The 14,886-nt window shown below is 36.8% G+C and overlaps 1 protein-coding gene across 1 annotated transcript in view; it reads left to right on the top strand.

The window, feature by feature from the left end:
- Window positions 1-13,143, top strand: part of LOC106868887 (mitochondrial 2-oxodicarboxylate carrier) — a 47,972-nt gene extending 34,829 nt beyond the window's left edge. The window contains exons 4-7 of the mRNA XM_052973472.1: window positions 1,947-2,111; window positions 3,678-3,859; window positions 8,212-8,264; window positions 10,851-13,143. Of these exons, the coding sequence (XP_052829432.1) occupies window positions 1,947-2,111; window positions 3,678-3,859; window positions 8,212-8,264; window positions 10,851-10,912 (462 nt within the window). The 3' untranslated portion in view covers window positions 10,913-13,143. The remainder of the gene's footprint in view (window positions 1-1,946; window positions 2,112-3,677; window positions 3,860-8,211; window positions 8,265-10,850) is intronic.
- Window positions 13,144-14,886: the final 1,743 nt, after the last annotated feature.

Here is a 14,886-nt window from a genome sequence, read left to right on the forward strand (position 1 = left end):
GTAAATTAAATTTTTTGGGGAAAAAATTGAAATTTCACAAACAATTTTTTTTCAGAATCATAATCTCCGTATTTTTGTACATATTTCGCAAAAAAAAACAACAAAAAAACCCCCCAAAATTCCAGAAAAAGTGAAAAAAGAAGAAATGGAGGGGGTGGGGAATGGAAATTTTGAAGTTGCGACTCTTGAAAAATTATTTTTCAGAATCAGAATCTCCATAGCCTAAGACGTGAGATTCCATTAAAAAAAAAAAAAAAGAATTAAAATGTGGAAGGGTTCTGTTTACATCTCTGGCATGTGAGCCATCATCATCATCATTATCATCATCACTTAATGTCTAACCATCTTCAGAACTGTGTCATTCCCCAATGTTAACTTTGGCATGGTTTCTGTAGCTGAACATTCTAACCCTAACAGAACCACTTTACAGATTGTACCGGGAGCTTCTTTTGTAACCTCGGCACTAGTCAGGTCACCAAATTACTTGCATGACAAAATATTAAAAAAAAAAAAAGTAAAAACCCCTTCGACTGAATGAGTGTTTGAGAGAGAGGGAGGTGGCTTTATATCAAGTGTTGAAGGCTGGAGTATGATATTTGGACAGGCAAAGGTGTCTTGCTGTAGAGAAGATATATGGCTTCCCTGTAATATATAGGGGTGGGAGTAGCTAGAAGAGAGATAAAGATGGTAGTAAAAGTGTGCCAGAACATACACACAAGGTATAAGAAGAGAAGTATAAAGGAGAATATAGACTTGTATTCTCTATAAAACTCTTGAGTGAAAATAGTACTGCTGCTCTTGGCTTCTGCAAAATCTTCAGCCATATATGGCCCAGGAACACTTAAAACTGGCTCTTTAAGACTTTTGCTCATGGATTAGATGTCAATTATATTAAAAAAAAAAAAATCTATTCATCAGGAGAGAAGGCAGTATTCATGACACTACTAGGGCCTCTGAAATTGGTTTGAGGGAGGGAACGTATTCTTAAATTGGATACCTGGCCTGTGTGTTTGTTATGGAGAAGATTCTGCTAAAGGTACCTAAGATGCCTGGCAATAGCAGTTAATCGAGGTGACGGATTAAATGTACCACCTAAGCAGACCATGTGCAAAGAACCAAATCAAATATCACAAGGCATCTATTCTGGTATTTTGTCTGATCCTCTAATGATTCTATGACTGATCTACCGGAGTTTTAATCACCACATTTCTAGTTAGCTTTTTAATTTGGGTATGCAGGCATTTTGAAAATACTTTACTGAGTGACAACCATACCCTGCATAGTTACAGGCTGCTTTTTGGCAGAGCATAGCAACCATTCAGTCACCTTGCCGGGATACGATGAAGTCATGGGACTGCAGCATGGTGGATTGTGAAGAGGTAGCAGAAGAGCTCAACTGAGCCAACATTGATGCTGAGCAGAGGAATCTTAGAAGATCAACGGTCAGTATCAACAAGCTCTATCAAGAGAGTAACTGTGACACATCCATGGTTGTGTAACCAGCTAATGAAAGATTCACGATGACTCAAGCTCTCAATTCAAATTCATAATTATGGAATTGGATGGTGAAAGAGTCATGGGATTTTTTTGAAACAGCACAACCAAGAAGAAGAGCTTATGACTAACACTCCCTTCTTCACTAATGATAGCATTGACTTAACTATCATTCTTTCCCCCACTATGCTTAAAAAAATAAACTACAGCCAACAACAACAAAAAGTGAAATTCAATAAAATGACCACCCACTCCAATATGGTTCTGAATACTGTACCCACCCCACCGCCATATTTACATTTGAACAGTGTTATAAACGGACTTATTTTCAGATGTCTCAATTACCTAGTAAAACATACAAATACTAATTATATCAGTTAAATTAATTATTTAAATAATTATAAACTTTTAACTTATAATTATAATTATCCATTTTTTAAAAACCTGAACAGCAAAAGAGTACTGTTGCTACTGCCAGAGAAATATTCAAAGAACATGGATTTGGTCGGAATGGATTGAATAAAGGATTAACATCAACTTTAGGCCGACATGGAATCTTCAACATGATATATTTCAGTCTTTACCATAATGTGAAGAATACATTTCCTGAAACTGAGGTAAATTTTCATCATTGATTTTTAAAAAGATTATATTTTTACCAAAAATGTAAGTGTGTTGTATTACAAAATATTGGGTGAAATCTTCCTGGAAACCATCCACATGACTAGCTTCTTAGAATCCTGAAAGTGCACAAATTTGAGGATGAAGTCATGAATTTCTTCCCAAAGAACAATGAAGAAGTAAGAGACAGTTCTTAATGGTGTCTAACTACAAATAACATGATTGTAAGTTCTATCTTGACAGAAATATCTTCTGGGATATTTCAAAGTGATAATATATTTGATCATTTTTAAGATGGCAAGCTGGCAGAACATTAGAATGCTGGGCGAAATGCTTAGTGATATTTTGTCTGTCTGTACATTCTGAGTTAAATTCCGCTGAGGTTGACTTTGCCTTTCATCTTTTCGGGGTTGGTAAATTAAGTACCAGTTGCATACTGGGGTTGATCTAATCGACTTGTGCCTAGAGTAGAAAAGAATATATTTGGTTATTACATTATTCTGTGATGACATCTTGGTGAACTTCTTCCAAAAGAACAATAAAGAAACAGAAGATAGTTTTTATGGCATCCAACAAGACACACCATGGTTATAAGTTCCAGCCTAATTAAAGAAATAAGGAATATCTAATGGGATATTTGAAAGTGATAATATTATTTATTTTATTGTACAGGGTAGGCCAAAAGTCAGACACAAAATAAGTTTATTACACTCTGGAATTGTCAATGATATACTTCAATTTTTCTAAAATTGAATAAAATAAATAAAGTAATAATGAATACACATGTACATGATGAACAAAATTAATAATAATAATAATAATAATAATAATAATAACAACAGTGGAGGCGCAATGGCCCACTGGTTAGGGCAGCGGACTCGCGGTCATAGGATCGCGGTTTCGATTCCCATACTGGGCGTTGTGAGTGTTTATTGAGCGAAAACACCTAAAGCTCCACGAGGCTCCGGCAGGAGATGGTGGTGAATCCTGCTGTACTCTTTCACCACAACTTTCTCTCACTCTTCCTTCCTGTTTCTGTTGTGCCTGTAATTCAAAGGGTCAGTCTTGTCACACTGTGTCACGCTGAATATCCCCGAGAATTACGTTAAGGGTACACATGTCTGTGGAGTGCTCAGCCACTTGCACGTTAATTTCACAAGCAGGCTGTTCCGTTGATCGGATCAACTGGAACCCTCGACGGAGTGCCAACCAACCAACCAACCAACCAATAATAATCCTTTCTACTAAAGGAACAAGACCTGAAATTTGTGGGGAGGGAACTAGTCAATTACATAGACGCCAGTGTTTCACTGGTGCTAAATTTATCGACCTCAAAAGTATGAATGAGGGACAACCAAACCAATTCATTGTCTTCATGTTGACGTAAAATTTTAAGATACAGATGGTCCACAACTTTAGAGTGTCGTCAGTATTGTCAAGCAAGTTATTTAAAATAAATGGTGGTGATGGGATGGGGAGGAGTGGTGGTAGTGATGGTAGCAATGGTGGTGATGTTGTGTGAGGTGATATAATTTCAACATTTTTTTCTTTTTATTTTATAGGACAAAGTTTTGGACTTTTTAAAGAAATTTACTGTGGGCTTTATTTCTGGTGTTCTTGGATCTTGTGCTAACATTCCATTTGATGTTGCCAAGAGTCGTATCCAGGGCCCTCAGCCAGTTCCCGGTGAAATAAAATATCAGAAATGTTTCCAGTCTATGCACTTGATTTATAAAGAAGAAGGGTAAAGTTAACATTAATTTATACACTGTAATCTTGTCTTATGTCCAGGGCTTCATCGCTCTTGAAGGAGCAACCTCTACCTGGACTCCTACCACTGTCTGTCTCTGGTCAGTTGTATCCATGTAGACCCCAGGTATGGGTGAGATTATCTCGCCATCTTGTTTTTGGTTGGCCTCTTAATCTTGTCCATTGCCTTGGTGTCCATTCTGTCATCCTAATTGTCTATCTTCATTCATGTGATATGGCTACCCCATCTATATTTGTTCTCCTTGATGGTTTTCATGATGTCTTTGAATCTTGTGTGCTATTAAATCCAGACGTTGAAATGCATTTAGGCAGTGTATATGGCAGAGATGTTAGTGTTGTAAGAAGGCAAGGATGGCTGTGTAGTTAGGAAGTTTGCTTGGCAGGCATACAGTTCTGATTTCAGTTTCACTGTGCAGTACTTTGAGTAAGTATTTTCTACTATAGCCCCATGCCAACCAAATCCTTATGAATTAATTTCGTAGATGGAAACTGTATGAGGCTCATCTTATACGTGTATACTGTTTGTGTGTGTATGTGCATGCATGTGTGTGAGTGTATGAGAGAGAGTGGGGGGAGATAGTATTTACATTCTTTGACTACATAAGCTACAGTCAGTGTTCTTTGTTTCATTTCTGCATGTCAGCAAATTGTTCTGTGGTTCTGCACTTCTTAAGATGTACAAATAAAAAAAAAATTTGCTTAAAAAGTATGATAGTGTTAATGACAAAATAGTCATCCAACAGTAAAACAATGCATCGAAAATACATAATTCATCTCACCCACTGCTTTTCAGTGTGGATGGTACTTTCCCCTAGACAACATTAGAAAATTTTAAATGGATATTGGGGAAAAGAGGGCATGATCGAAAAAGGGTAGTAGCATGATGAACACATCTTTTAATTATCTTAATTTTCAAAAACATTATCAATTTTTATTCTCTATGCCAGTCCATTCACCCATCCACTTTCTCTGACCACTGTTCTTGGGAGGGTCATGGGTGTAAAACTCTCAGGTACCTTCTCTATAGGATCCTATTAGAACCAACCACCTTTACACTTTTTGGTTGGATTCTCAAGCGTAACCAACTGAGACTATGGATATTATCCAACCATCCCATTCTTGGTCTACCTTTGGGCCTCCTGTGCAGTTGACATGGGTTGAAGAATCTGTCTTTTGAGTTATTTCTGCAACATTCTAATCACATGTCTGGAGTACTGGAGATATAACCTCTCAATGCAGAGTAGTATGAGCTTGACCTAGAGAAACTCTCTGATCTCCAAGCTATGCACCTTATTGAGTCATGTTACATCAGTCATCAGGTAATACTAAGTGGTTGACTTAGTATTACTTGATGACTGATGTAAGTAGACTGCAAATAGTCTTTTAACAGTGATCAACCTGTCATCAGTAATCAGTACTTTTGTGATGTGTATTTAATTTTGTTGGATTGCAGCAAATGGCATTGAAAAAGTGTTAGTAAAAAAAGGGGAGTGTTCTGGTCTAATATGTGCTAACCTGGGAAAAAGATGTAAAAATGAATTAAATATACGACAGCCATGGTTATATATGATCCTTTATGTTCGGAAACTTTATTCAGCCGAATAGCAAGTTTCGATGTTGAACTAGCAGATGCCTTCACCCTTTTGATACCAACCCGCCTGAGACCACTAATGCTTCCATGATACAAACTTAACTTTTTAGTGTGATCTAAGTTAAAACCTTCTGTGGTGTGATGGAGGAAAAAGACAAGAAGCAAAAGGACAGAATGAAACGTTGGACCTTACCTCGTAAACCGCAGCGGAGTAAACAATCGCTCTAGATCAAAACACGTCTTCCTCGTAAGCTCTCTGTCTTCTGACTGGCCCCATGTGCTGGCATTCGACAGCGTGTGTCCGACTTCCGGTCTGGCTTCACTTCCGTTTGCTTCATCTCTCTTCACCAACAACACATAGCTCATCACAGCCCATAACACCACACCTCCCATCAAAATTTCTTGTTAATTTATGTTCCAAATACCAGAATGGACACCAAGACAATGGACAAGATCAAGAGGCCAACCAAAAACAGGATGGCAAGATAATCTCACCCATATCTGGGGTCTACATGGCTACAACTGGTCAGAGACAGATTAAATTATTCATTAATATCAAAATTAATTAAAACAAAGGCAGTGTAATTTCTTTAGAAATATAGTAACAAAAGGGTTAAATTGTCTTCATCAGCATGTAAATTGTATGCAGTGCTCCCAGTATTAATATAAAGATTATATCTTATCTCACACAAGTAAATTGGTCAAATTGCTTATATTATTCAAGAACTGTATTTAATATTCACTATTTGTAATGTTTGTGGAGGCACAATGGCCCAGTGGTTAGGGCAGCGGACTTGCGGTTGGAAAATCGCAGTTTCAATTCCCAGACTGGGTGTTCTGTGTGCTTATTGAGCGAAAACACCTAAAGCTCCACGAGGCTCCAGCAGGGGGTGGTGGCAACCCCTGTTGTATTCTTTCGACCCAACTTTCTCTCACTCTTTCTTCCTGTTTCTTGAGTAAAAAGCTGCGATGGACTGGCGTCCTGTCCAGCTAGGGGGGAACACATACACCATGGAAACCAGGAAACCGGCCCTATGCTCCACAAGGGGCTGAGAGGATTTCCATTTGTAATGTTTGTTCCTATGTCAGTTATCAAATCACAATAATTATTAAGATAAGTTCATGTATGGTTTTATTATCAAGAAGTTTGCTTCCTAACTGATGAGGTTTCAGGTTCAATCTCATTCCGTGACACCTTGGACAAATATCTTCAACTACAGCCCTTGGCTGACCAGTGCCTTGTGGGTGGATTTGGTTAGTGGAAACTGTGGAAGCCCTTTGTATTTGTAAATATATGTGTGTGTGTTTGTGTATGGTGTGAGTATGTGTGTGTGTGTGTGTGTGTGTGCGCACGCATGAGTTTTTGTGTCCCCTTGTCTTGACATCACATGGTACTTGTAGATAACTGTCACCATTACACGAGTAGTGTCATACCTTTCCAATTTTCCATGGAAACATGTCCAGCCATTTAGAAATATCACCACGCTTAGAAACTGCTGAGAATTGGTGACGGGAATGGCATCTGCTTGGATAAAATCTGGCTCAACAAATTTTGCTTGGAAAAGTAAATGTTAAAACAATGATAATAATGATGATATTTCTTTGTCTGTCTGTCTGTCTCTCTCTCTCTCTCTCTCTCTCTCTCTCTCTCTCTCCCCACCCCAAGATATATATATCCCAACCACCCAACTTGTAACGAAATTTACATTGCTATGTTTTGAAAATCAGCCACCCAATCAAATTTAAATGCTTATTCGTTGATTTGAATTATATCACATAACATTATATTGCATGTACAATCACAATTTTAATTCAGTATTCATCACAATTTTCTGACGAACGGGAAGATGAAACTCTGATTAACAGTTTTGAGATAATTTTGCAGCTTTAATAAAAATATATTACTTTATCTTTGGTATTCAAGTACTATTTTTTCCACCTTGTTTTGCACTTATGTGCATACTTGTGTGTGTGTGTGTGTGTGTGTGTGTGTGTATATATATATATATATATATATATATATATATATATATATACACACATATACACACACATATATACAAACATACATATACATGTATATATATATAATTTAATATAGACAGTCGTGTGCAATGTTTTACCAAAAAACGAAAAATATAATTATCACTAAATATGAATAGAGTGTTAAAACACCTACATTACTAGAAATAAGAGCTAAAAGGCTCTAAATGCTGTAGTTAAAGCACATAATTGTATACATGAGTACTGACAAGGACTGTAATCGCCCAAAAGCACTGGTCAAGAATTCCCTATACTGATTGGTCAGTTTTGGCTAATTCTGTAGCCTCATCAGTAGGGACTGCTCAACTCGGCTGATTCCAGACTTGCTTCTCTGTCAATACATATGTATTCACCATAAAAATCTATGGATGATTTAGTGAATCGCTAATGTGAATACAATAATTTAATATAGACAGCTGTGTGTAATTTTCTACCAAAAGGAGAAGCTATAATTGTCACTATATATGTTTATTTCTACATTGCTAGAAATAAGAGCTAAAAACACTAATGCTGTAGTTAAAGTACATAACTGTATACACACACACACACACACACACACACACACACACACACACATACACACACACACACACAAATATATATGTGCGTGTGTATGTAATAAATCACTTTTGTCATTCTAATACTTTTAATATTGGTTAATTTCTTAATTTTTGGGTTTTTTTTTGTTTCAGATATTTTGCTCTTTATAAAGGCTTAGTCCCAAAAGTTCTCCGACTTGGACCAGGTATTTGAAATATATTTTTTGCTTACCTTGTTTTTCCACTGTATATAAATATAAAAATTGTTCATTGTATCAGCAAGGACATCAGGATGAGTATGAGATTGGACAAATATGCCAAAGTGTCATTTAGAAGAAGTAAATTAATCAATACTAAAAACACTTCACTCAACATAGACACAGAAATCAAAGAATTAGATGACAATTGCCCATACAAGACAAAATAGCTAAAGTACAACACACAGAAATGGAAAAGAAAATTAGGAGAGAATATTATAGAAGAGTTAGACTAATATTAAACACTGAACTCAATGCTAAAAATAAGATAATAGGGATAAACACACTAGCCATATCAGTCATAAATTACAACTTCAACATAATGAACTGGAAGATTAGTGAATTGCGAAACTTGGTTAGAAAAACCAGAAAACTTTTAACAGTATACTGAACTCACCACCCCAAAGCAGATACAGACATAATATATCTACCCTGCTCAGATGGAGAATGCAGCCTGATACAGATAGAGAACTACTATAGATAACAACAGTTGAACTAAAGAAATACTTAAAAACAAAAAGTGGGTGACTACTACTTGTAATAAAGCAACACAAAAAAAAAAAAAAGAAAATGCTTTTCTTTATATACGAGGAAGCAACAAAATACTAAACAAAAACAAACTACACTGATACACTGATTTCAGATGATAACATAGCCAAAATGGTCAAAGAGATAAAAACAACATGAAAATAGAATTACAAAAGACACTGAAGAAGAAACGGAGAGAAAAGTTACTCAATGGTAAATACCATGCAAGGCTTCACAGATAAGAAGTGAGCCTATGTAAAAGCCAACAATGGCTCAACAATGGCTAAAAGCTGAAATGGAAGGACTGATTCTTGCTGCACAAGATCAATGCCTAACTACAAACAATTATAAAAGTAAAATAATGAAAACAGGCCCTAACACCAAATGCAGTATGTGCAACCAGCACAATGAGACAGTTGACCACATCATTTCTGGCTGTCTAGTCCTAGCCAAATCTGAACATATGCAGACATGACTAAGTAGTTATATCCACTGGGCAATATGCCAATGCTACAACATTGAAAACTAAGTCACAATCATCTAGCAGATGCCTTTTCAAACTGACTAAGAAATAAAAGCTAATTACTCAGATATAATAATCAAGGATTGGAAAAAAAACACCTGCTTACTGGTAGACATTGCAGTCCTTTCTGACCAAAATATTGCCCCCAAAAGAAGTGGAGAAGTTGTCAAAGTACAAAGACCTCAAAATTGAAGATGTAAGGCATGAAGGTGAAAACAATACTAGTAATAATTGGAGCATCGGGTGTGAACAAAAACGTAGAAGCTACACCTGGACTCTCAACATTACCCAAAAAATAGCCCTGCTAGGAATAGGCCACATCCTACATATGACACACTCTATACAGTAAATATGCAATAAAATAAATAGTCCTTATAACATGTATTCTACAGGCTGGATACCGAACAGAAGAACACAACTTGCACTAATTACACAATACAAACACTAATACAACCAAACCTCATGACATAACAACCTAATGCAATACAATACTTGGAAGAGTTTTAACTCCCCCAACAGCAAAAAAGAGCACAATGCTGCACACATCTCAGCAACATGAAGGTGTAGCAAGTGATGCAGTAGAAATTTGCTTGAAATTATCAAATGTCAAATAATAATAATAACAATGGAATCTCCTGTTGAAGACGATGTATGAGAGTTCAGCTTTTGCCAAATGACCTACACAAATGATTTGTTTACAGTGATCAAATGTTCGTGGTGCACATTTGCTTACTCTCTTCATCAAATTAACATTGCCTGAACAGGTGCATGGTGTACCATGTGTTAAGTGTGGAAATGATCACAGAGCAATGTGAGGTGAAGTGTTTTGCTCAAGAACACAATACACCACCCTGTCTAAGATTTGAAACCATGATCTTACAGTTGTAAGTGCAACATCCTAACCACTAGGCTATGTGCCCTCATAATAATGATGATGATGATAATAATAATAATAATAATAATAATAATAATAATAATAATAATAATAATAATAATAATAATAATAATAATAATGATGATGATGATTTCAAATTTTGGCACAAAGCCAGGAATTTCAGGGGAGGGGGTAAGTCGATTATATTGACCCCAGTACTCTACTGGTACTTATTTTATCAACCTCAAAAGGATGAAAGGCAAAGTCAATCTTATGAGAATTTGAAATAATAATAATAATAATAATAATAATAATAATAAATATAAGCGGAATGGGTTACTCGACCTGAAGAAAACTCTAAGTGGACCTCACCTGCAAGGTGTTTATGTTGATATGAAATTGTCGTGCATATATGGTTGTGATGCATTACCTGGTGTACCCTTATCAGATGGGTATATTTTACCCAAGTGCCACTTTGATGGCATATGCTGCTCTCTCATTAAATTATAATAAAAATTAAATATGATAATAATAGTGATATTTAAATTTAAAAAAAAAAACAAATAAATGGAAAGTATTTCTGTTAACTGCGTTTTCTGTCTTTTTCCAGGTGCTGCCATAATGATGATTGTCTATGAGCATGTCTTTGACTGGCTGAAGAAATTTATCTAATCTTAGATTTATATTCTCAATATTTTTATAATTATTCCGTGACAAATCCCTATTTTTTTTCTAAATGGTGATTGATTTATTCCTCCTTTTTGCTGAATCTTTGCGTACCAGTTCCACTTTACTCAGGGATCAGTTTATTCCAGTGCTAATTTATTTGGGGATTATCTCACACAGTGAGATAACCACATACAAAAGTGAGTTAATCACCACCTGCAACTGTGAGATATCCATATGGCAGAAAATAGTACATGGCTGAGATAGTCACATGTCAAGGTGAGATAATCCTACATGCCAATATAAGATAATCACACACCAAGATGAAATAAATGCATATCAGTGATATCTTATGGCTGAGGTAACCACATGCCAAGGGGAGATAATCGCTAAATTTTATTCATTTCGTGAAACTTTTTTTTTAATGTCTGTCTTGAGCCTATACACCCATTATTACTCTGATTTTCATGGCATTTAAGAAGCTACCAAGAGTATAGGACCCCTCCTCTCCCACACACTGAATGGAATATTAGTCCACTGCAAGTTTAACCTACTTCCTGGCTGCTGCTGCAACTACTCACTTTCAATTGAATGGACTGAAACCAATGTAAAATGAAGACCCTTGCTCAAAGACATTATATTTCCCAGTCCAAAAATTGAAGCCAGGACCTAACATTTGTGAGCCCAACAATGAAATCACTTACCCAAATGCCTTTCACTTAACAAGACTAAGATTTAGTAAATTTTTTGACATTGCTTAGAGTCTCTAATCACTTCGTTACAATCCTATTTCTCATAAAATGGAAAACTATCTTTCAAAAAGTTTCTTAGTTTTATGAGAAAATACCAATAATTTTCCATCCATCCATCTTTTCTGTCTATTCTTGAGAAGGTCATGTAGGTACAGTCCTCAAGCACCTCCTCCATAGGGCCATAATGTGCTATCTGATATAATGATCATTACACTTTCCATCTGGATTCCAAAGCAAAACAAACTGAGACTATGGATATTATCTAACCATTTTATTTTTGGCCTATCCTTAGGTCTTCAGTCAGTTGGCTTGACTTGAAGAATCCATCTTGCAATTCTTTCCTGCGACATCCTAATCACATGTCTGTAGTACCAGGGTTGTAACTTCTCAATGCAGAGAAGTAGCTGATTGACCTGGAGGGACTCCCTGATCTCTAAGCTGTACACCCTGTTGAGTAATATTACTCAATAATCCATCAGAGGAACCCCATTTTGGCCACTTGTATTTAGACTGCACTCTTTCAGTCATTACCCAACATTTATGACTGTAAGTGAGGATAGGCAGGATGACTAAATTAAATTAATTATATAATTATATAATCAACAAATTACTTAATTCTCAAAATACTTTTGTCTATCAAAAATTAAGAACAAAAGTAAATCTTAACCCATTAGCATTTAATCTGGCCATATCTGGCCAAAATATTCTACTCGCTTTATGTTCAAATTGGCCACATCTGACATCTCACACCTACCCTACAATGATATTTTGAACATAAACAATCACATTATTGAAATCTCAAGGCTACAAGATAATCCAGAATAAATTCAAAATAATGTGAATATATTATATTTGACAGTATAATCTGAACGCTAAAGGGTTAAAATGGATGATTGATTTCATTTTTCAAACCCTTTGCAAATGAAGTGTATTTTCTTCCATTAGCTACAAGTTTTAGAATATGAAATAGGATTTTATGTTTCAAATTGAACATCCCTTGTATGAGCTCACTAGTCAGGGAAGGACTGCAATGGATATAGTCTCAGACTCACTTAACTGGAATAAATACTAATTTCTCATAGAAACAAGATCTTTACAGGAATGGTACAGTTGATTCTGTTGATCTGTTGAAAAAAATAACTGCTAAATCTCCCTTAAATCATACATGACCTTCTTTTAAACAAGGAAAAATACTAGATTATCTAGTCCCATATGTCCCTACAAATACAGGCTGGTTATATGGCTGGATTGCTTTTGATCATAGGTTTGCACAGTTGGAGCTGACCTGGAACTAAACAACAATAACAGCAACTACATCAATTGCAATTGTGAAAAAGCAAAACTGACCAGGGTGCAGATTGTACTCAGAATATAAATTGACGAAACTGTATACTTTTGTAAAACGTTATTATTTTTTTTACTCTCTCAGTTCATGTATTAATCGTTCTCGGACTAAATAATTATAACTATATACAAAAAAGTCAAGATTTTGTTGCTTAACTTTATTGGTTTACGAATGACTCATAAACAGATTCATATACAATGAGAGAAGGTAGTAAATTCTTCCTGGAACTTCTTTTTTTTATATGTAATTTGTTTGTATTTATTGGAGCAGCTTTTACTTTCAGGGAGCCCTTCAAATTCAAATACATTCCATATTTCATAAAAGTCCTACATTAAAATTATTATATAGCTATCTATATATCATAGTTAATGTATATACACTGTTCATAGGCCAGTTACTGCAGTTTTCCTCGAAGATAAAATCTCTTATTGTCTACTTCTAAATATACACACACACACACACACACACACACACACACACACACACATATTGTCTCCTTCCAATGCACATTGTGTTTTTAAACAGAGCACATCTATAAGAGATTTTATCTTGGAGGAAAACTGGCCTATGAACAGTGTATATACATTTCTTTTCTTTCACCCTTTCAAAGCCTAGCCAGGCTCATGGACTCAGTTTCCCGGTTTCTATGGCATATGTGTTCCCCCCACCTGGACGGGATGCCAGTCCATCGTAGCTTTTTACTCAAGAAACAGGAAGAAAGAGTGAGAGAAAGTTGCGGTGGAAGAGTACAGCAGGGTTCGCCACCATCCCCTGCCGGAGCCTTGTAGAGCTTTAGGTGTTTTCACTCAATAAACACTCACAATGCCCGGTCTGGGAATCGAAACCGCGAGTCCGCTGTCCTAACCACCGGGCCATTGCACCTCCACATTACATTAACTATGATATATAGATGGCTATATAATAATTTAGGGCACATGGCCTAGTGGTTAGGGTGTTGCACTCATGATCTAGCGATTAATCTCACATTGCTCTGTGATCACTTCGACACCTTGACACATGGCAAACTGTGTACCTGTTCTGACAACATCGATTTGATGGAGGGAGTGTTTTCCTTGGTATAGAGTTCAGAATAATGTTCCACCCATATCCCCAACTGCTCTCTTTTGCTCTTGATGACTTCCCCTGTTCTGGATTTGAGGGGAGCTATCTTGCTCTGGGTGGAGGCGCAATGGCCCAGTGGTTAGGGCAGCGGACCCATGGTCATAGGATCGTGGTTTCGATTCCCAGACCGGGCGTTGTGAGTGTTTATTGAGCAAAAACACCTAAAACTCCACAAGGCTCCGGCAGGGGATGGTGGCGAACCCTGCTGTACTCTTCCACCACAACTTTCTCTCACTCTTACTTCCTGTTTCTGTTGTGCCTGTAATTCAAAGGGGTCAGCCTTGTCACACTGTATCATGCTGAATATTCCCGAGAACTACGTTAAGGGTACACGTGTCTGTGGAGTGCTCAGCCACTTGCACGTTAATTTCACGAGCAGACTGTTCCGTTGATCAGATCAACTGGAACCCTCGACGTCGTAAGCGACGGAGTGCTAACAACAACATCTTGCTCTGGGTTGGGTCAATGGGTTTCTTGATGTCCTCATGCATTCTGCAAGTGTTGCCTGTATCAAACAACAGTTGGGTATCTACACACAGTTGTAACTGGTAGATAGCTATATATAGTTGTAACCAGGGTGCACCAGGTACTTGTCAGAGAAATGTTGTTCACAGATGATGTAGCATGACAGTGCACTCTGAGGAGCAAATGCAGCACCTTGTGGACAAACTCTCAAAGGCCTGTCAGGAATTCAGTCTGAAGAAGACCAAAATACTGGGCAAGGTACCAAGCACCCCACCACCATCATCACCATCAGCAGC

Source organism: Octopus bimaculoides, chromosome 16, assembly GCF_001194135.2.
Source record: "Octopus bimaculoides isolate UCB-OBI-ISO-001 chromosome 16, ASM119413v2, whole genome shotgun sequence".
Classification (NCBI taxonomy): Eukaryota; Metazoa; Mollusca; class Cephalopoda; order Octopoda; family Octopodidae; genus Octopus; species Octopus bimaculoides.